This window comes from Bactrocera tryoni, chromosome 5, assembly GCF_016617805.1.
Source record: "Bactrocera tryoni isolate S06 chromosome 5, CSIRO_BtryS06_freeze2, whole genome shotgun sequence".
NCBI lineage: Eukaryota > Metazoa > Arthropoda > Insecta > Diptera > Tephritidae > Bactrocera > Bactrocera tryoni.
In genome coordinates this window covers 18,589,838-18,614,135 of record NC_052503.1, presented here as the reverse complement: position 1 = coordinate 18,614,135, position 24,298 = coordinate 18,589,838, and the positions used below count along the sequence as shown (strand labels likewise).

Here is a 24,298-nt window from a genome sequence, read left to right as displayed (position 1 = left end):
TAAAACAAAATACATCGGCATCAATGAAAATGCAAATAGAAATTGCTTTAAAAATCAGACAGTAGGTGAATAATGGAAAATATCTCTACAAATTGTTAAATTATGGACCTGGGTGTGTAAAATCGATTTCCAAAAATTTGTTAAAAAATAAACTCAAAAACAAAAAAATTATAATAACAACAAGTATAAAAGACAGCAAAAAATAAAGCACAAATTGTAATTACAATAACATAATTACAAAAAAGAAGAATTTATATACATACAAACATTGTCTTTAATACGCAGTTAATATAAAATATTAGGGAATTTAATGTGTAGTTTGAAAATATTAAATAAATACGCGAAAATAGTAGAAATATAAACAAAAATCATATACATGCATATATAGTGTTGTGCATACGAAATATACAAACTTGTTGAAAATATAGAAAATTATATACCAGTATAGGCATAAGTGTGTGTGACAACGATTTATGAATTTACACCTATGAATACATATACGATAATTATATATGCTACGTTAACCAGTTAAAAAAATAATGTAATCGTATGAGAAAAAACGCGAATGGCCACATATTTAAATAAATAATAGTATCGATTGTCACTATAACTTCGAAAAATTAAATAGCACCATATAAAATTTAATGTTAAATAGCAACAACGTAACTCGTGCAAATAAAAACAAACATACTCACATACAAAATTACATTTAAAAACTTCAGTTATTAAAAACAATAAAAAGATAAACATTGCCAAACCACCGCCACTACTCCGATATTGCTCAGAGTCGGACAGGAAAGACATATGGACAATCAAACTCTAAATGCAGAAACGTCATAACCTAACATATGGTCATACCGAATAAATTTACCACATGACGTGCTGCAAAGGCTCCCCAAAGCATACCCTTAGCTACTAAAATAATTTGTCAAGTAAACCCACGTAAACACCAATACTTGGAAAACAAACTCTTTTGCAACAAAACAAAAAAATCGTGAAAAGTGTATAAACAAAACTGAATTGTTTCGTTGTTCGGTAAAAAATTGGATGTGGGCGAGAGAAAAACGAAAGCGGCCACTGATAGCAATTGTGATTTTAATAAAACAGTGATAACTGTAAAAACACCAACCCCATTTTTGTACAACTAACTGTTAACCAACAGATGAGCGACTGTTATTATATAAACTACATTTCAGTCAACGTATTTGGAAATTGAAAGCACGCGAAAACTGAACTTTACAAAAGCTTTAAAACTCCCATTAGCTTTTATTTAACTAAGCATTTGCTACAGCACTTTCAAAACTGTGCATAAAAAGCTAATTGTATTGTTGTTACGAAAAAAAACCTGTTGCTCAAATTATAACTAGAAATTACCGTTGAGTATTAAATAGTATCCCACCAACACCCGTTAAAACAAGTCGTATAAGTAACTAGTTAATGTGAAACACCAAAAATATTAAAGCAAAAAATAATTTAAATAAGTAATATTCGTGTAATGCCTAACCCCAACACTGCTTCCCAAGAAACATCCTTTCACTACTACTACTTCGCTTTATATTTCGCGCACTACAAGGACTCGCTTGTTATAAATCGCGTGTGTGCCTAGTGTGTTAATTGAAAATGTCCCATATACCCGACGATGCCAGCAGTATGAGTGACGACGTTTTCGAAGATCCCGAGACCACGCAACGCCGCCTAGAGGAGACGGCACGCTATCGCGCCAACTATGCAACCAGCGGCAGCGGTTTTGGTGGCGGTGGCAGTAGCGGTATCGGTTCCAGTCTCGGCGGCAGCAGCAGCAATGCTTACAGCACCGGCTATCCGGGTTATCGTCCACCGGTTAAGGCATTGCAAATGTATGCTCTTGAAGACGCTGTCTTTCATGGTGATGGTGAGGACGATGAATACGAAGATGGTTGGCGTTCCTATCGTTACGATGAAGTTGGCATGTACTGTCAACCGCCGCAGCCTCCGTTCGATGACACGGTCAATCATAAGGTAATTTTTTCGAGTGAAACCACTTTTTATTAATAAATCGTACTGTTTATGTGTTATTATTCAAGAAGTGAAATCGTCTAATATTTTTTATTTCATATTTTTTAGACAATATTGCTTGGCGATTCCGGTGTTGGTAAAACATCATTCCTGGTAAAGTACAATACGGGCGAGTTTCGTTTAGGTTCCTTTTCTGCCACAGTCGGCATCGCTTTAACGGTAAATAATAACATTTATTAACCATTGTTAGTTGCATACTTTTGTAACCGAGTGGTAAAAGCACAACAGATAAGGTACCATTATTTTGGGATACCGTGATACACTTGTGCCATATGATCAAATATTACCCAGACTGGCAAAAACAAAAAAAAAAGATTTTCACGTTTCTTAAAAGAAATATTTATTATCGCCTTCAAAATATGCTCTTGAGCTCATACACACTTATGCTTAATCCTATTTTCCATACAATTGTTATAAGCCTCGGCTGGGATGACCTTCAGTGCCTTCAGCAAATTTTTTAAACGCCATTTGCTAGATTATTGAATTCTTTCGGCTTCATGTTCATAAATATTCGTCTCGCCCTAGTAATGATGCGTTTGAAGATGGTCTTGCGACCTCTCTTCGACGCCGTTTTGGCAAAAGATTCGGGTCTTTGGCACGAGTCTAGCATTGAGGCGCATTATACCCAAAACTTTAACCAAAATGTATAGAGTCGCTTCATTAATAATTTTGAGATCCTCTGCTATCGCTCTGATTTTCAAGCACTTTTTCTTTAACTTTTTTGATATTACTCTCAGGAGTACTCCTAAGTACCATGCGACAAGCTTTCGTTGACTTCATAACCTTCACTAAATACTTGGGGTCTTGATAAAGTACACTCCCCAAAACACTTCTGCGTCATTTTCAATGATTTTGTAGCCGTGATTCTCTTGGACACACAAAATTTCAAGCAAACTCCTTGTTCGTTTTTTTGTTTTCTATCGTGAAAACCGCTAGACAAACCTTTCTAACTATTGACATATGAAGATCACACTTCATCTGTACATATAAAAAGGTTATGCCAAGCTAGGAAGAATTCTTTTATCGACTCGATTTCACCCGCAGCTAACCACGACCAGTGAGGATTATATTTGATCAGAGACATTACTTTAGTTAAACTACTTAATTGTTTATGCTTCTGCTGGCAAGGCGGAACAAAAAGAGCTTTAAAAAATAAAAATATTTGTTTACAAAACCAATTATCTGTAATATCCGGTACAGATCTGTCAGCAACATAGAAAATTAATTGAATTAAATCTTCTTTTCCGGATCGGTTACACAAGCAAGCAACTAATAAGCATATGTAATAGTTTGTTTTCTGTATTAAACACTGCTGGAGACATTCACCACTAAGCTTTAAAAAAGCTTTTATCTACCCTAATATTTTAACTAAACCTAAAACTCACAATTAACCTTATGAAATCAACTTCAAATACTTAACAAAAATATATTTTTGTTATTATAATTATTTAACAAAACAATAGAAGTTAAATACAATATATCAATGTGGGGATTCAATAGCAACAAAAATTTTTATAACATACTCAGTACAAAAATTAATTTTTCAAAAAGGCTGCGTCAATATTAAAGTAGTTTAATTATGTATAATTTGATCATCCTTATTTAGAGCATCTGCTGCCAGTAACTCCAATTTTTAGACCTTCGCTTATGCTAACTACATTTACAATTTTAAATTAGTTATTTTAGCGTGGTACCGCGATTGATACATACTAATAGAAACATCTATACAACCCTGTCCCGTGCATGTTTGCAAGCACTTGCCAGCCACTTCATCGCGCATCACTCATACGCCCTGGCATACACTAAGTAATGTAAGCATGTATGGGACTGTCCTGCATGAGGTCAGCCGTTTCAGATATTGGCTTCTGACAATTTATATGAATAAACCAATTATAACGGAGTTTTTGTGTAGTGAATACACTTTGTTATAACCTTCTAAATTTGGTTGACAGATTTAAACTTTTAATGGTATTTATTAAAACCATTGTGTACCTTGTCGATTATTAGAATCAATTTAGAAGATAATTTATACTTGCAACATAATAAGTATTATTGGGAAAAAATAAAATCAGTAATGATAAAGTGAGTTACCTCGCTATGGTGGAGTTGTAGTAGTAATAAAGAGGCTAAGTAAATATGTAGGCAGAAAGGTGAGACATAGGAAGGCTAAAGAAGCCTACCAATTTCTGATGATAACCATATTCCAGTGAGTGTTTTCTGCATCGACCGTAACAAATGTTAGGCAGAAGGGGCTAAGTTTGAGCTATAAGGCAGGTGAGGCAAAACCTCACTACCGCTGTTTTCTAAATAGGTTTTAGCTTGCCACATGAGGCCGAATTATTGCCTCGTATTTAGTCGCAAATTTTAGGCGGCGATCGCACGTTTCAATTTCATGAGCAGTTGTTGGTAAAATTCCCCATTATTGGTTTCATCTGGTTTTAGCAGCTCATAATACGGCTCGTACTTCTGATTCCACCAGACATAGTATTACCTTGGCGACATGGATATTCGGCATTGATTTGGCTGGTTGGCCAGCTTTCACATGATTTTTTGCTATTAAATTTGTGGTAATTTAACCATTTTTTGGCAATAATCACAATCCGTATTCTTTTTATAGCGCTCTATTATGCAAAATCTTCGTCAACCTATCTTGGCAACAATTCTATGCTACCCAATTGCGTTGCTTTTGACTGCTTTCTCCTCCTTTTCAATTTTCATAATTAGTAATGAAATAAAAATCAAACTTGTTTACCATGAACTTTCCCCAAAAATGACTACCGGCTGAGGCATTCTTCGATTTAAGTTATTACTTTAATTTAATTAGAAGATATTTCCGCAAAACCACTTTTTCAAGTGCAAAGTTCGATATATTTGAGCGAAAAAAATCATTGTTGTTTACGCTTCCAATGAATGACATATACTAAAAAGGACGCACAGGGATAATACTGCGGAATTCTATTTCATATAAAACATTCAAATCATAGTCCATATTCTGACAACAATCCGACAATCGATGTTATCGATGTCTTTTTGAGCACAACTGCAAACAATTTTGACAGCTGAAATCCACCAGAAAAAATGTCCGCCTCCAAATTATAATTTAATCTGCGGAAACATTGATGAGGACAAAAAACGACTATAAGCACATATTAATGCGAATTCTTTTGAATGTATAAAGATTTAAATCACACATACTAGTTTTATATCACATACTTAGATATGCTTATAAGAACCACGAAAATCCACAGTTGTATACAAAACAACATGTTGAAGATAACTTAGACGCTTATCAACATGTTGCGCACCAGTTAGACAACATGACAACACAGCGGCATGTTGGCTACCGCCTGCTGCTACCACGATTAATGGCTTCAATGCAGCCATACAGCATGCGCTGATTTCAGTTTTCTGCGCATTTCCTGCCCATTCGGTCCACTCCGTCTAGACAGACGCCAACGCTATACTTGTACACTTGTGTGAAATACAGTGAGTCTTGCACACGGAAATTAATTGTTGACCACCTTGGGGGCCACAAAGTGTAAGTGCGTGTGTGCAAAAGGCATAGTATGCAGGCATACATGCACACATTCATACATAGTTAAGTATATGTGTGTAAACAGCGATGTTAGCGCTTGAGGAAGATACCGTTATTCGTGTGTTCATGTACTCGGTCATGCCTACAAGCACGGACAATTTCTTCTAAGCGTACTTCATAACTGGCACAGTGCGCCAATTTTTCACCTGCTGCTGCATTATTACTACAACAATACCAACAACACGCATACGAGGCCATAGCACCCACTACAATTGTAACGACGCAACTCCACTGCTGCTGCGACGACAGTCGCCATTGACATTGAATTTCGTTTCAGTTAATTTAAACGCCTGCTGCATTCCGCTGTGCTCGGTCACTGCTGTCGTACAGCGCCTCGTGAGTGAATGTGTGAAACAGTGCAAAAATTGTTGTTAATTCAAATGAAACATTTTTAAGATACTGTGATTTAATTAAATTTGATATTTATTTCAAAAGTGCTCAGAAATTAATTAAACTACTAATTTTTGTTTTGTTCACGCTTGAAAAAGGTAATAGCTGTGCATATTTAAATCATGGAACTAGATGTTGGTTGAAGAAATAGAAAAATTAACATCAAAACATAGGCACATTCGCACAAATGGATCGTAAAACAAGTATTATTTGTGAAGTGTGACAGTTTTCGCGCTCAAATATTTGCTGTAATTATACATAAATATTTGAAAAAGTTAAATTTGAGCTAAAAACGTGCTTCATACATTCAGAAGACTAATGCGCATTTCTCCCGCTATCTTCGCAAAGTATCCATAGAAATGTAGATGACTGTATATTTAGCTATTTCAATACAAAACCGTATACTTTTAACTCATATTTATGGATGTGAATTGGCGCTTAAAATTTTTCTAGTCGCTTAGCCTAGCTTTCCTCCTTTTTGTGGCTGTGGCACACCAATTTATGTGTTTTTTACAAATGTACGGTGCTACAAGGCTAAGTAACTTTCGCTGCCGTTTTCTTTTTAATAATTTTACTTGAGTTAATATTGCCAATGGAGACAACATGTTGATTATGGTAAGCAGTAATTAACAGAACTTCTACAAAGGATGCACTATGGCAACATAATTGTATAAAAGTGAATAGAAAAATTCTCACGGCACTCAGTCTCTTTCTATGTTTTGCTGTGTTAATTAATCTTAATTTTAACTCAGCAATTTGAAGATAGCACAAGAAAAAATTTTAACGAAAGCTATAATATCCTTCACAGCTGCATTTCATATAGCATAAAAGGGTAGAAAATACCTTTATCTTGATTTTAATTGGTCAGTTTTAATAGCAGCTATATGCTATAGTGGTTAGGTCAATATACTCGGAGACTGTAGCGCCATCTTAAAATATAATCTCGGCAAATTTCATAAAAATATCTTGTAAAATAAAAAGTTGTCCATAAAAGGGCGCTATTTTGATCGGTCAGCTTATATAGTAGCTATATGGTATAGACGTCCGATCTAAACCATTTGTTCGGAAATTTTAGCGCTGCCTTGCATAATAATCTGTTAAAATTTTCGAGAGAATATATTTTGAAATAAAAATGTTTTCCATACAAGAATTTTATTTTGTTCGATCAGTTTGTATGATAACTTTGCCCTTTCCAAACTCTCTTTTTCAAAAGATTTATATCTCAAAAAGCAAGGGACTAGTACAGGTATCTCAAAAATACAGGGAAATGTTCGAGTATATTCCGGAAAACTTACCAAGTGAAATTTGTAATTGTCTCTCAGTTAATCTCTCCGGTCACTTATAAATAAGAAGTTTTTGGAATCTTGAATAAAGCTTTTCCGATTAACATATTCTCTTCACTAACAATCTAAAATTTGTTTCCTATTAGAACAAGTAATACTGTTTTATTCTTAATACTTTCGTTATTAGGCTTTAAAATGTCCCACTACACCTATAATTAGAGGTTCAATTTTACCTGTTGATATACTACATACATACATAGATAAATTTCTTGGATTAATACAAAAAGTTATTTTGTAAAATATAAAACTGTTCGAACGGAACTCAAAGAGTGAGCAAAAAAATTTCCTTTCTACCCTTGTATCTTAGGGGGTTACATGAGTTTCCTCGGGTAAAAAACAGCATTTTTTCAACAGTTTCTTTCTCTTATAAAAAATTAAATATTTTATTAGAATTTTTTATTGTTACAAACATACACCATTGGCAAAGAAATTCTGAAATTTTTGGAAAAAAAATATTTTAAACTCGGTCATTGCGACACCAATTCCGGTGAAAAAAATCCGTGTTTTCGTTAAAAACTTAACTTAGAACTTGAACGAAGGAAAAAACAGAAATTTGAATTTTTGGCAGACATTTTTAAAAAAAATTTAAATTTCAGTGAAAATATCGCGACATTTTTTTCCAAATAGTTGTAATCGAAAAAAAAAATCCTTCATCCAAGTCTTTAAGAATTTTATCCCCAAGACCTGTGTAAAATTAAATGAAGATCGGTTAAATAGTTCTTGAGAAATCCGACTTCAAAAACACAGTTTCGAGAAAAACGCGTTTAAAGAGGGTGCAGCTAGCCTCGAAGCACAAGTTCTCAAGACTATATCTCCAAAACTATTACTCAGAACAACTTGAAAATTTAGGACAATATTCTAGAGCTGTTGTAGAATTTAATAAGAAAATAAAAAAATACGATTTTTTAAACCCCAAAACCCATGTAACCTCTTAACAGATAAATTCCCTTTGGAAAAGGAACTCAAAATGTCATGACATCTTGCATAGCATGTTATGTAAAGATTTACACACTGTTTAACCACCAGCGACTGCACTTTCGACCTGAGTAACGTCAGTTTTTCGCGTTAATTCCAATTAGCACCATTCAATAGCTCTATAGATTTGATAAAATTTTCAGTATTTTTCCATCTTAATTTTTCAATTTCTTTTAATTTGAAATGTTATTATCGCGAAGACTTGTCAAAAGAGTAGTAAATGAACTTTTGACAATATTTCTCTCAGTACAAATTAAATTTACTGGTCACAGCGATCTATTTTCATTGTCTGCGCTTTCAGAATCGTTTCTCCTCCAACAGTTTCTTAAAAACTACTATAAGTTTTCTGTAGCTACTATATAAAATGTGATCAAATTTGACCCGGATTTTTACGTATTTTAATACAAAACTAGTAAAGATCGCCTTCAAAATACCCCCATGAGCCAATACAAGCATGCCAACACTTAATCCAGTTTATCCTATACTTGTTATAATCTTCGATTGGCTTGGCCTTCAGTGCCTTTAGCTAATTTTATAAATTGTATGTGTTCAAAGCAGCGGGTAAAAGAAACCACGAAGGTAAGAAATGTTACCTTGTAAAATTGGAATTCTCAAACTGCCCTCGTATTAAAATTGGGGTAAAGTTGGTAATTAACAGCGCACAATCGTTGTCCTATTTTCTGCTGCTATGTATATACATACATACATACATAGCTATAGAAAATATATTATCTGCCTTTGTAGGGTTTTATTTTACATCATCAAAAGTGATTAAAATTTGACCATTATGACTTGGTTTTTTTTTTCAACCATCAACTTGTGTGAAGGTCAAAGTAAACTTTTGAAATTAAAAGAGCAAGGACAAAATGTGGAATTAGGCTGGTTTAAATTTTTTCATTGGAGTAAATGAAGACAAATAAATTATTTCATATACAGAAAGACTTACATAGATAATTGTGTTTGCATATAATTATACCCCGAACAGGGCATATTAAGTTTGCCCCGAAACTAGTAACACCCAGAAGGAAACTTTAAATACTTGTATAGTACATATAATGTATACAAATGAGCAGCGTGACGAGCTGAATCGATGTCCGTATGTCTGTCAGTCCAGACGAATTCGAATTTATATATACGGGCATTAGTTCCTCAGTTTTTGAGATATCATTCTGAAATTTTGCACTCGTCCTTTTCTTCCCAAAAAGCTATTCATTTGTCGTTAACGTCGATATCGGACCTCTATAGCATATGTATATGTAACTGTCATACAAACTAAACGATCAAAGTAAAGTCCTTGTATGGGAAACTTTTTATTTGAGAATATATATTATCTTTACGAAACTTGCCACATATTATTATCCAAGACAACGTGATAATCTTCCCACAAATTGTTTAGATCGGACAACTATAGCATATGACTGCCATACAAACTGTACAATAAAGATCAAATTCTTGTATGGAAAAGTTTTTTATTTGATAAGATATCTTCACGAAATTTGGTACAAATTATTTTCCAAGTCAATGCTACAATTTCCGAATATACTGTTCTGATCGAAGCACTATAGCACATTAATGCCATATAAACTAACCGATTCAAATAAGGCTAAAGATATTATGATACCCAATAATGCTATTCGAATTGCAGCTATGTATGATGGGTATTACAGCTTCGCTACAGCCGCAGTTAACGCTTTTTCTTGTGTTTCATGTGAAATATTTACTTTCATATAAAAACTTATCCGCCAAACATACATATTATCATATTTATGCCATACTCGTTATTGTGAAAACTATTTATAATTACGTAGTGCAGTAAAAAATATGTACATACATATGTATGTACGTACTCGTATGTGCATGCTTCAATTCACCTGAGCACATGAATTATTTGCGTACTGTCGAAGGCCGCTGAAATGTGATGCCGCAAAAATCGATAATATACACAACTTATTAATATGTACTCGACTTCATGCTGCACGGGAGTAATGAAAAAGTACAGATAAGGAAATGGGGTGAGGGCAGACGGCAAGAGAGAGAGTTGTGGTTATTGGTTACCACAGTAAATTTGAATATTATCAGAGTCAAAGCGTTTGGGGGTGACTCCCACATAAATACACACATATAAATATATGTATGTATATATTTACTTGCTTGCAGAGGCGCCCCCACAAGTACACAAAATGTTGAAAAGGCACAAAAGTCGTGGAAAAACTTATTGAAAATTTAAAATTACATTTAAGCAAACGCATGTACGCATTTAGCTATAAATAAAATATGACAATGGCATAATAGGATGTGTACCAAATCTCAACAGTTGTGAACTGTACCCTTACTGCCAGTAGCGCTGTTGAAAATATTGAAATATATAAATTGCAAACGTTTGCCTTAAGGGTGGCTTCTAGTTTGCCTTTGCTTACGCATCTATAGACACGTGAAGAAGACGTTAGCAACTCCGATTATTATTTATTTGCCTTTTTTTTGAAACAGGCTTCGTTGGGCTTAGGTGATGAGTATGAAGAAATTGTACGCTCAAGCGGAAAAGCTTTCAAAGCATTTTTTCTGGAAAGTGGATAGATTTATTTGTTATCTGGCCTAAATAATCGGTCAAAGAGTGCTGAGATACACATATACGCTTATGAAGCTACATACTACATACTTGTCGACAAAGCTATTATCCTTGTATAAGTATTAAGAAATATGCAATAGATTGTTGTTATTGTAAGTACAGTTGATGTATAATTTTTGAGTATTATATACCATATTATGTATATAACAAATATTCTTATGTGACACGGCTAAGCTGAACAAGTAAGAAAGGGCTAAGTGCGGATGCAACCGCGGAAGTAAAACGCCAACCAGAGGACCGGAATATAAGCAGTTTTATATATACATATACTTTATATAAATCATACACTGACCGACAAATTCGACATAAGATTTGTTAGAAAAACGAAAATCATTAAACGTAGTTGGGGTACTATCGACCCGATATTATCTAGTTATTAACTATAATCATGCCACATACTAAAAAATGTTCCCTGGGTTTCATTAAGGTACCTCACATACAATCACCAATCATATGAAGCAAAACAAGTCGGATGTTCGAAAATCCTGCTAATAGTTATTTGGGGCTAGGTCAAGAAATTGTATTTATTTTAGACACAAAGATATACCGTTATGAGTAAAACAGTTCTGCAATTTTCATTGAGATAACTCAAATATTTGCCAATATATCCAGCATAAAGTCACCTTGAGGACGAAAATCTTTATATTCGATATTGACTTGGAGTATTGACCCGATTCAACCGTTTTTGATACATAATGTCACTAATGTCTCTCTGAATTTCAATTGTATATCACATACATTGGCCGATATTTTCGGCCAAAAGTCAACTAAAGATACTGGGGCCCACATATTCAAAACCTAGGGGCTTGAACAGTTTTGGTTGGATTTGGACAACTTTTGGTAATGACTTGATAATGTGCACCAGAAAGGAAAGATTCAAACGGACTTAAAATTGGGTTGTATGGAAAGTAGGAGTGGTTGTGGTCCCATTTACCCACTATGACATAGGAATATGAGCAGAATGCCACGTACTAAATTTAGTCGAAATCGGTCGGTCAGATCCCAAGACATGTGATGCGTGATGCCGCGCCCATCGTCAATTCTTGCTCCCATAAAGCCCTCTCATACCATCTCAGAGGTAAAATTTAATGTAATTTAATGGCGTAATTAATGATTGATTTATTGCGCTTTTAGTAGTTTTTAACCGTACCGTTATATGAGGAGTGAGCGGGGCTATCTTCCGATTTCATCCGCTTTTATACTCTCGGTAGGGGTTCTTATGATATTTCCGCTCATCAAATTTGGTTGTTGTAGCTTTAGTAGTTTCGGAGGTCTGCACATTAAACTTATTATAGGGCGGGGCTAAGCTCCTAGCTACTGCAATCCTCTGTGCTAGTTATGGCACTTTATAGGTTTTCGGTTAATGGCGTTTTGTGGGCGTGCCAGTGGTCCGATTACTCCCGTCTACGTACTCGAAATTTTTTTTTGCACTAAGGAACGCGTGTACCGATTTTTATCAAGATATTTCAATTTTTACCGAAATTACAGCTTGCACGGACAGACGGACGGACAGACAGAAATCCACCCAGATTTCAAATTTTCCGTCATCCTGATCATTTATATATACATAACCCTATATTTATCTCGCTTAGTTTTAGGTGATACATAAACAAAACTATTATACTCTGTAAGAACAAGTTGCAAGAGTATAAAAACTAAACTTTGGCGGCACCGGAGCTATAATACCCTTCATAGAGTCGTATAAAAAGTGTCGCAGCTATGTGCTATGATATACTAATATGATTAGAGATTGTGGCGGTGCCTTCGACAATAATCAATGCCGAATATCGTGCAGATATTTTTTTCAAATAAAAAAGCCTCTCATACAAGAAGATTTCGGTCAGCAGTTGTCAGTTTGTAAGGCAGTGTCCTCAAAATTACTTATCATTAAAAAATCATCCCTACAAACATTTCAAGTTTTTTTTTCTAATAACTGAAAAAACAAACTTTTATTTGCATTCTTTTAATTTGTAAGAAATAAATTGAACTCTAATTATTAAAACTTCTGGCATAATTATCTCCTCTCACTCTGATTATCGCAGTAAGAGTCCATATTTCATGCAATATACGCTACTGTATGATTTGCTTAAGGCAATTAAAACTTAATTAATGTTCCTAACCTGCAGACAAACAAACTTTCAAAACAAACAACCGCATGAATATACATATGTATATACTTATCTATGTATGTATTCTGTAATATAATAGTAATTATTACGTACGAGTACTTGCTAGAAACGAGAGAGAATAGAGGCAGCAGCATCATAAAGTACGAGTATATAACAGTAAGACTTGTTAAATTGAAGAAAATTGCAGGATTACCAAGTTTAATTGTATTCAAGGGAAGAGTAAGCCTTGTGAGATAATCGTCTTCCATTTCCGCTCAGGCTCTATATTATCCATTATATCTACATACATATAATAATTAGCATTGTCTTTTAACTGATATGAGGGCTAGTGCAAGCAACCAGTATCCGCTTTATGGACATTGCGCGTATAGCGGCTCCACAACGAAATTCTGAAGAAATGTTTAATTTAGCTCTGATTAATTAAAAAATCAACTTTTATCGGCAATAACGAAAAATTGGTGAACTTCGGCAGGGTTCGATATCAATGAATTTTTTAAATATTAGTCATTGTTGTCGCTTTGATGATGTCCGAATTGATGCCGAACTCTTGCATATTATACTTAAATTCTTTTTTGTAACTTCAATGTGAGTGTCCAAGCGAGTGCTTTTTCAGTGTAGTATACATATATCAACAGCTATATTATTGATAACAAGTAAAAAAGCAACTCGCAAGAAGCAAACTCATGGATCAGAATACAAGCAATTTTTTATGTGCTATATATAAGTTATAATTATACTGGCTGACATATTCTACATAAGACGGCTGGAAACAAATACCTTCGAAAATTTCACTTTATCACACTCGAAACAAATATGAACTAACACAATGGAAGACAAATCTTTTTTCATCGGCTCCATGCATTACGATGCTGTAATGAGGTTAAAGGATCGTCTCAGTGTTATTTTTTTTTAGTGTTGAAATTAACTAATCGGCCTAGTTTTTTTTATAAATAAATACATTGATGACGAATACAAAATGATTTTTTATGTTTGTTTATCGAGTGTATAATAGTTAAATAAATTGTTGAAATGACAGGTAAAAAAAGGTCCTGTACGATGTCAACGATTTCGGTCGCAATTTTGGTCTAAAACGAGAATTTCAAAAAGATTATTAATCTGTAGGAAAGTCGCTATGGAGAGATTTTTTAATTTGACAAAATGGCGACCGTCGCGACGGTTTGAACAAAAAGTATCGAATTTGACTATATCTTACGACAGTTTTTCGTAGAAAAAATAGGAAGATTAAAAAAAAGCTTCCATAGCGTGATAGAGAATGACGTTAATATGTTTTCTCCAAATTGGAACTAGTTATCTTTAAAACTCTTCCTTTGAAAGTGGAAACCGGTTTGAAAAACACCATTCTGAGAAAAACGCGTTTAAAGATTGGGGTCGCTACGTTCCCCACTCTGTTCACTTTCTACAAGAAACGCTGTAGCGACCGTAATAATTTTAATTTCGATTTCAATATTTGAAAGAATATTTATTACAGTTTATACTATCCAATAATGCACAACACAAAATCGATTTTTCGAAAATTTCACACTGAGACGATCCCTTAAGTTTCCGCTCCTCAAAGGATGAACTAATAGATAAAGATACTCATGATAAAATACTTACGAGGGATTTTCTTCAGATTATACCTCTTCTGATACCAACATTTTATGAATATTTACCTACAATACAAAATTATGCGTATAAAAATAGCGTGAGTTTTGCTGAAATTATTAATAAATCGCCGCTAAATCAGCCGTTTCTCTCACTGTAGAGCATATCAGCCATTTATTCAGATTTCTTTTTTTTTACTTATGGTTTGTAAAACTTCTTGGTTCGTACCTACTCATCACAAAAACTTGTTTGACGTTGGTCGAAACACTTCTAACGCTCACATTATGACGGTCGCTCTACTTTTTATCTTAAATTAAAAGTTCTGCAAATATTAGTTGAAAAATTGATAAACATGTGTTTTATGATAATGTTTTTATATCAAAAATGCAAAAGAAGGGTTCACATTTTAATTTGTAGTCGCCATACAAAGGAAGCAGCAACGATCTGAGCTCTTATATCGAATGAATTCAATAACTACATTAGTCATATTTAAAACTCATTTCACAGTAGTTTCTGTAACTTCATGAAATCAGCTGTTATTATTAAACGGATCGCAAACTGTTTACCGGTGTTGTTTTTTAGTTTTGAACTCAAATCGGCAATGTGAAACTAAGCCTAAACAATATCAATGTCAAACAAAAAGTTAAGAAATATAAATGTAAACAAACAACAAATTTTTCCAATCAAATATTTCAATTATGACACACATACGCTGGTGCGCTCGCCAATTTTTGAATATTCAATGCACTCGCGTCGCATGGCCAACGCTCGCACACACGCTCGTGAGCGCTATCGCCACCACTATCAGCACCCTCGACCGGATTAGCATAACAGCTGGTGGTGGGAGCTACGACAATGACAAAGCGACGGTGCCACAAGTTAGTTGCTCAGCGAACGCCGATATAATAAGACGTGTATGTGACAATACGCTCGCTCAACGCACAACTAACCGAAATAGAGCGTGCAAAGAGATAGTTTCATACGATTTAAGTGAGATAATACGAAACAAAAAGAAAGCGCACAGCGACATTGCCATAAACAAGAGCATTTGCCAGCGGCCAGAAGGTATGTCAACGGCAACAACAAACGGACAAAAGACAACAAAGGTGAAATCAATGAAATCAGCGCGTATTGTAATTATTGGCGCCGGCTCTGCAGGTATAGCTGCAGCCGCAAGGCTCCTACAGTCGGGATTCGAAAATGTTCTGCTGCTCGAGGCTGAAAATCGTTATGGCGGACGCGTACACACAATACCCTTTGCGGATAACGTAGTCGACTTGGGGGCACAATGGTGTCACGGTGAAAAAGGTAATGTTATTTATGAGACGGTGTGCAATTTGGATATGCTGCAGCCAACAGGTGACATATACGATGACTACAAATGCGTGCGCTCCAACAAGGAGGTGCTTTCCGAAACAGTGGCAAATACGCTCAAGTCAATCGCCTTTAATTTGATACCCGAACGTCAGGAGGGCTTGAAGGGTTACGAAGGCTCTTTAGGCACATATCTCACAGAGGCCTTTTGGCGCGATTTGCAACAGTCGCCGGAAATTGATAAGACTGTGGCGCGTGAGTTCTTCGAAAACTACAAGAAATTCGAAAGTTCAATTGAAGCATCAGATCACCTTTTCGAAGTTTCCGGCCAAGGTCATCTCGAATATTGGGTATGTGAAGGCGATCTACTGCTAAACTGGAAAGATAAAGGCTTTCGCAGTTTTCTGCGTCTATTAATGCAAGCGAAGAAGGATGAAACAGCAAAAGACGATATGGGTTTGCTAAACAAGCGCATACAATTTAATGCGCGCGTGCAAAATATTGAATGGCGAACAAAAAGCGGTGACGTGCTCATACGTCTTTGGAACGGTGAATTAATCGAGACGGATCATGTCATCTGCACCGTATCTTTGGGCGTGCTCAAAGAAAACCACAAAGAAATGTTTTCACCTGCACTACCGCTTGCCAAATGCCGCGCCATTGACGGTCTCAAATTGGGTACAGTCGACAAGTTTTTCCTGGAATTCACTGAACCTTTCGCACCAGTTGATTGGTCGGGCTTTTGTTTTCTTTGGCGCGACGATGACTTGGCGGAATTGCGTAACTCTGAGTACTTTTGGTTGGAGAGCGTGTTCGGCTTTTATCGTGTCTCCTGCCAACCACGCATACTACAAGGTTGGATTATTGGACCACATGCGCGTCACATGGAAACTCTCCCCGAAGCTGAGGTCCTTAAAGCATTGCTTTGGCTCTTCAAGAAATTCTTCACATTTGAGGTACCATCGCCATTGAGATTTCTACGCACACGCTGGTACACGAATCCCAATTTCCGCGGTAGTTATACATTCCGTTCTGTGTATGCCGACGAGTTGCGCGCAGGTGGTTGGGATTTAGCCGCACCGCTTACCGCTGACAGCGACGGTAAACCGTTGTTACAATTCGCTGGCGAAGCGACGCATACACATTTCTATTCGACGGTGCATGGCGCAGTGGAGAGTGGTTGGCGGGAAGCGCAGCGCTTGATTACCTACTACCTGGAACGCACTTCACAACTGTGAGCGGCGTTGCGAAGGCGGATGTCATGGCAATATTGCGAAAATCTACGGCGATAGCTTAATGAGTAGAAAAGATTATGTGCATAATTTGTTCACTATCTTGTTTTGTTTGATTTTATTGCGTATGTATGCCAGAGAAGCTGATAAAATACTACAATTGTGTAGCTATTTGATATTGTAAATAAAATAAACACTAAGTTGATAAGTAACTATTGTATTACTGCTGAACTTAGTTTCAAATAATAATTTGTTAGTGAGCGTTTAGTGTGATAAATCAAGTTGAGATAAGCTTTTATTTGTTCAACAATTTTATGGGCTTAATGTCTAGTGTTCAAAGAATTTCATAAAATATTACAACAATAATAATCAAATAATGACGAACAGCTGGCTTTGTTAGACCTGTGATCGTGTTTCGATAAGTGAAGAGTTCCACAAGTTTCATTCTTCTAAACAATTAACATATTCTTACGAATAGTTTTAAACATATTAGTAATACTTTCAAAATGTCTTTTCTGGTGTCTACATGGATTTCAGTTAATTTTCGACAGAGTGTTTGGTAGTCGCTTTTATTTGTTGAATTTTATAAGCTATCCTAATAGTGGATAATGAAAATATCTCTTAATTCGCTAAACTATGTCAATGTCGTCGTATATCTCATACAGCTCATCGTTCCATTGAATGCCAACGCGCAAAGGACCATAAATCTTTCGCAGAACCTTTCTCTCGAAAACTTTCAACGTCGACTCATCAGACGTTGTCATCGTCCATGCCCCTGCACCATATAACAGTACGGGATGATGAGTGACTTATAGAATTTGGTCTTTGTTCGACGAGAGAGGATTTTACTTCTCAATTGCATACTCAGTCTGAAGTAGCACCAGTTGGCAAGAGTTATTCTGCGTTGGATTTCGAGGCTGTCCTTGTTCTTGGTTCCAAGATCAACGTAATTATCTATGACTTCAAAGTTATGACTGTGAAAAGTAACTAGGGAGAAAAGTCGCGAATGCAACGACAGTTTGTTTGATGGCTAGAGTTCGTTCACTACGAGTTCCATTCGCTTCGATTCCTTATCCAGCCTGGAGAAAGCAGAAAGCGCGGTTGTTGTGGCCACTGATATCAATATCATCGGCATACACTAGCAGCAGTACACTCTTATAGAAGATTGGACCTTTTATTCTGCAGAAGTCGCACGATAGCGTATCGCCTTATCTGAAATCACGTTTGGTATCGAACGTCCCGGAGAGGTCCTTCCCGCTCCTGACGGAGCTCTTGATATTGCTCAACATCAATTTACACAGCCTTATTAGTTTTGTAGAGATACCAAACATTCGGACATAGCGGCATAAAGGCAACTCCTTTTCTATCTGTCAAAAGCAGCTTTGAAATCCACGAAGAGGTGGTTTGTGTCGATCCTCTTTTCACGGCTCTTTTCCCAGATATCAGTCAATATGTAAGTTATTTCAATATCGATTGATCTTTGACTAACTTGTGATAAATTGAAGTACGTTTCTACTATAAAGAACTTCTCATAAAATCAGATAGTTCCTCGTAGTTGACTAAAAACTTGTAGATCCCTCCTCCGCCGAACAACGTCAAAGAGCAGACTAGAAGAACCAGAATCTGATCGACAAAAATACAAGCGTAAACTTTCTAGATAAAAAGTATTTTTGTTACAATCATAATAAGTTTTATTCACTAGAATACGACGTTACTAACTTCGAAGTGTTTTTACTATATATTCCCAACCAACATCTAGTACTAATCTATATTTAACATAGCAAAAGCAGCAAAAAAGTTAACTAATGTACATACATACATAAAAATATTATAATTAAAATATCACTCACAAAGCCAACTCACACCCGAAAACGTCAATAATTTAGGTTAAAGCAAACGAAATCAAGAACACGAGCACAAAAAGCTCAAGCCTTCGCCGAGTAATTTAATTACTAGTCATCAATCACAACATCTCCTTAGTGCATACAAACAATGCGCCGTACATCAAGTGTGTGCCGCGTCAGTCAGCCCACTCCCCACCCCACATCTCATCCCATTTCCGTACCAGCAGGCAGCTCATCAACTGCCACAAAAATGCCAATAAATACGCGCGCACAAAGCGAAGACACCGATCATGACAGCGCTGACATACCGCGGCGTGAGTCCCTGCACAAGCCTACATGGCAATATAATATCCCCGGGCAGTCGCAACCGAGCACGGATACCACAAATGCGCCCGGCAAAAGCATAAATGTCACATCAGACTCAGACGATGAAGATGATGAATATCTGCGGCGCCCAAGTATCGTTAAGCATCATCACTACTATCAGGAGAAGGAAGTACAGCAGCAGTTGCAATTACCCACGAAGCCGTTACAACAATTACGACGTACCAGTCTACATAGTGGCGTTTGTTTCAAAGGCACCAAAAACAGTGGTAACACAAAAATTACGCGACACCACACCATTGCCAGTGCTGATTTAAAACCGACTGCCGACAGTAGTTTACCGGCGCGACGCAGGAGTAGTTTGACACAATCGACACGATCGTTCGGATTGATGATGCACAATACTGGAGAGCTTTCAAGGACTGGCAACGCTCATGATACAACTGCGGCATGTCCTAACTTCTCCAGATCTATGGATAGTGCAACATTTTGTAGACAGGCTGGGCGTGCTTTAATGCGTATGGTTTCGTTGGGTACACAGCCGAATGTTCATGTGGCGCCACCAACCAGCAACGTCAAGACTTATGCTGATGGCGAGGAGGAATACGACATGATGGGAAAGGTGATGTCAAAGAATCTTGTTTTTTTTTGCTTACTTTTTTCGTAATCTGTATAAATGTCCAACGTGAACATTACCATTTTTCATATAACGGTTTAAGAACAAAATTTAATATAAAAGCATTAAGCGAATACTCTCACTAATCTCTTAGAGGAGTCAGTTAAGGCAATAATCATGCCTCACATTCTTATATTGAGTTAAGAAAGTCTTCAAAATATAAAGATTTTTTATTTTCTTAAATCAGATATATTGACATTTGATCATCTTAAGATCGCCAAAGGCTTCGAAGTTCTCAAAATAAAAATACGAAAGTAATATAAAACTTACAGAACAATTTATTTCCAAAAAAAGTGTAGGGGTCTGTAAATGAGAACCAATATCTCATCCTACATATAGGAAACCCCCTGATTTCGCAGTTACTTTTTCAATAAAGTTCTATAAAAACATATACGTTCCGAAAAAGTGTCACATATCTCTATATACTATATGTACGTAAAATATAATAAGAAAAGAAAGAGACTAAACCACCTTTCAAGAGCTATTGGGTAACAGTGTGACTGTTTTCGAATGATTTACATTATCTGCATATGTCTAAGTGCTACCCATGAAATATTGTGTCTTTAATGAACTCGAAGTCTTTAACGCGCCTTTAGCTCACCGCCGCCTTTATCTTTCCACAAGCACTTCAAAGCTACAACACTTATTTTGTCTATTCCTCATTTTACTCTCCATTAATTGCGGCTCTCTAGGTGATTATGTTGGGTGACTCTGGTGTTGGAAAAACTTGTCTGCTCATACGATTTTATGATGGAAAATACATGCCACACTATTATATAACTACAGTAGGCATTGATTATCGGGTAAGAAACGGCTCTGTCAACTGTCATCAGGGCTGATGTGAAATGGACAAAACTGTTGCACGCGTGTCTTTCTTAACTTTAGTGTACGTACCTATTTGTGTGTTCTCCTCTTTACGCGTATGTATGTATCTATGTTCTAATTTTAATATACAAGAGTATATATTGATGAGATATGATAATTATAAGCAATTATATAAATATTAAAATGAATCACCTAAAAATGGTGGAATAAACTGAGTGGCAATCGTAGACTTATGAGCAGTTATATACGTATAATGCCTCACGTTACATTTAGGTTACTCATACGCCATGTATTCGTGTTTGTCGAATAATTCGAGCTTCAACATTTAATTTACGTTGAGTCAATCCATAAGGGATCTTGAGATTTAGTCGATGTTATCGTCATTAACATACACGGACGGACGACTCGTAGGAAAAAATATTTATCAATTCAGTTTGCGAGCACTGTGAAATGACCGATCCGGGTTAAATTTGATCAGATAGTATATAAAGAGGTTTTTAATATTTTTATCTCATATGTATAGGAAGCAAATGAAAAAAATTATTTAGTACAAAATAAGTTGGATCCAAAGATATGCTGCAAAGGTATACATCATGAGAAAGTTTGTATTTTCTTCAATTAACATCACTTAAATATAGCAAGTTTAATACTTTTTAAAGACCCTAACAGTCCCAGGTAGTTGATTAAAGTTCTATTATTTGTGCTTGTGGTTTTATGTATTTTGTAATACTGTTTGATTATTAACAATAATTAATAGCTTTTTATTTAAATATATATACGAGGGAGGTCCGATAAGTACTTAGCCTTCAAGGAAGGGAAGTTTCAACTTATTAACCCTTCTGATAAATACATTTTCCGTAGGTTTAAAAAATACATCTTCGTGACGACGCTTTTATTCAACTCCCTTTGTCACATGAGAAGTTTTTCTGCAATTCGCTGTCAAATCGGCACATACCGTCCAAGTTGTAACGACGACCATCAAATGAAAAGAGTCAGCGAACAGAGCTTTTAAATATTTTTTTATTTTACTATTTTAATTTTTTTATCCAAATAAAATTAATTTGTGTTCGGACGATGAAATTAAATACTTATCGGACCGCTGTCCTATATAATTTTTTAGAAAAAGTTAACATGAAACAAATCCTTAACCGACGACTTATAATTTTAAGAATTTTTTAAGTTATCTATAATCACATAAAAATTAATATAAATATAAAATTAATTAATATATATTATTTCTGTGTTCTATGGATTTACATATACCATCTGATCAAATTTGACCCGGACTCTTGATTATTTATTATCGATTCGGTTTGTGCGCGCATTTGAAATGGACGCTCCGAGTCAAATTTGATCAGTTGTTAAATACATGGTGTGAATGTCGTATATGTAAATATCGTGTGTAATTAAGCCAAAGTGCTATTTAATGGCATGTATGTAAGTCCCATTTTTTACTAATAAAGTTTTCGTTGACGTTAATAAATACTGCTTTTGTTTGCCAACCCTGTATTCAATACCGTGTGTACCTCCAGCAGTGTTTAGTACAAATAACATAATTTATATGTATTTTTGTTATAAGTAAACAGCATATACATACGTAAATATAACTGTACATGCCTAAGCTTTTTATCTATACACATTTTTGCAATTATTAGAACAAAGTTGTGGTTGTGGATGGCACACGCGTCAAATTGCAAATTTGGGACACAGCTGGTCAGGAGCGATTTCGCAGCGTCACCCACACCTATTATCGCGATGCGCACGGTGAGTTGAGAATATTAAAAAAATTCAACAGACTTTTTAGTGTTTTTTTATTATTATTTTACTTTTCGTAGCACTTCTACTCTTGTATGACGTCACCAATAAAACCACTTACGACAACATTCGCGCTTGGCTGGGCGAGATCAGAGATTATACTCAGGACGATGTTGTGATTGTGCTTATTGGTTTGTATTCAAATGCATTCATACATACCCATATATATGTACAAGTATGTATGTACGTTATACCTTTTAGCCAAGCAGAAATATAAATGTGTAGATATAGGGTGATTATTTCAGGTTGTTTACTTTGCATCAAATCTAAAATATACAAGTATAAACTTAATTTATAAGAAACTGATACCCATAAGTGCTAAGTATACCATCTGATCAAAAATGACCCGGATTGACAAAAACTTTATATAAATCCTTATTATCACCTTCAAAATATGCTACCGAGCCAATACAAGCATGTCAACGCTTCATCGAATTTGTCTTATAACTCTCCACTTTTTATCGCCCTGGGCTGGCTCTCGGTGCCTTCAACGATTTTTTTTCGGTTTTGGAGCACCATTCACTAGTTTGCTGGACAGTTTTGACATCATATTCATAAGGCGACACGGGTAGCATTATTAGTATGTATGCTCTACAGCAAGCATCTGACTTTTTGGCGCGGTTCTAGCATAAGATGTTGAGAGCTTCTGTTGGCTCTCTGATTCAACGATTCAAGCACTGTTACTTTAACTTTTTGATGTTATCGTCTTTAACCGATGCATAAAGCACGTACTGGCCCGAATTTACTCATTTTGGACTCAAAAGGAAAAAAAAATTATATTTGATATGGAGCAGTCTGGTTGAAATTTCAGAGAGGTACTAAATAGTGTTGTACCTAAGGTCTAAAACTAAAAGATAGATAGATCATTCATATGACAGCCTGAACCCATATGCCATATAAGAAATAAGAAATAATATTAGTCTTAAAATTTTCTACATTATTATCAACTGTGATCTTATAAGTCTAAATATATTGCAATGTATTATAAAAACATATGTATGTATGTATAATGCAGGTAACAAGGCAGACTGCAGCAATAGTGAACGACAAGTGAAACGTGAGGATGGCGAACGTCTAGCACGTGAGCACAATGTCCCCTTTATGGAAACATCGGCAAAAACTGGATTGAATGTAGAACTTGCTTTCTCCGCTGTGGCCAGGTCAGTTATACAAAAAAAGAAGAGGTTCAAATATTTGAGAGTTTAAATCTAATTATTAACATCAGTTTTGGTGATTTTATTAGACAAGTTTAGAACAAACACTTTTGCTTTTTTATTTCCAGGCAATTGAAGTGTCGAGGCACCGTCAATGGTGATGATGGCAAATTCAATGTCCACGATTACGTACGAGATAATACACAAGCACGCACAATGTGTGCACAGTGCAAATCGATGTAGACACGGTGGTAACTGGGAATTATCACTAGTACATATATGTATGTACATAATTACTTGCCAAAAAAAGTTATTAATTAAAAGAAAAAAACTGAAACAATTGAATGTATAAAATAAATATTCAAAGCTTTATTAACCGTCTTTTAAATATTTGAG

General features: G+C 35.6%; 2 protein-coding genes across 4 annotated transcripts; both read left to right on the top strand.

The window, feature by feature from the left end:
* The first annotated feature begins 666 nt into the window (after positions 1 to 666).
* LOC120776556 (ras-related protein Rab-26) lies at positions 667 to 24,256 on the top strand. Of its 3 annotated transcripts, none has more exons than XM_040107311.1 (6): positions 667 to 1,998; positions 2,104 to 2,214; positions 22,589 to 22,697; positions 22,769 to 22,879; positions 23,764 to 23,908; positions 24,031 to 24,251. In XM_040107311.1, exons 1-6 carry the CDS (start codon positions 1,621 to 1,623, stop codon positions 24,143 to 24,145), a joined length of 969 nt encoding a protein of 322 aa, XP_039963245.1. In that variant the 5' UTR covers positions 667 to 1,620; the 3' UTR covers positions 24,146 to 24,251. The 3 variants fall into 3 exon arrangements, with proteins under 3 accessions (XP_039963245.1, XP_039963243.1, XP_039963244.1); XM_040107309.1 differs by lacking the exons at positions 667 to 1,998; positions 2,104 to 2,214 and adding exons at positions 18,438 to 20,054; positions 20,801 to 20,911 and having other exon boundaries at positions 24,031 to 24,256; XM_040107310.1 differs by lacking the exons at positions 667 to 1,998; positions 2,104 to 2,214 and adding an exon at positions 18,441 to 20,054 and having other exon boundaries at positions 24,031 to 24,255.
* On the top strand, positions 14,777 to 17,545 carry LOC120776555 (peroxisomal N(1)-acetyl-spermine/spermidine oxidase-like). Its single transcript, XM_040107307.1, has one exon. The coding sequence runs from the start codon at positions 15,417 to 15,419 to the stop codon at positions 17,268 to 17,270; it is 1,854 nt and encodes a 617-aa protein (XP_039963241.1). The 5' UTR covers positions 14,777 to 15,416; the 3' UTR covers positions 17,271 to 17,545.
* Positions 24,257 to 24,298: the final 42 nt, after the last annotated feature.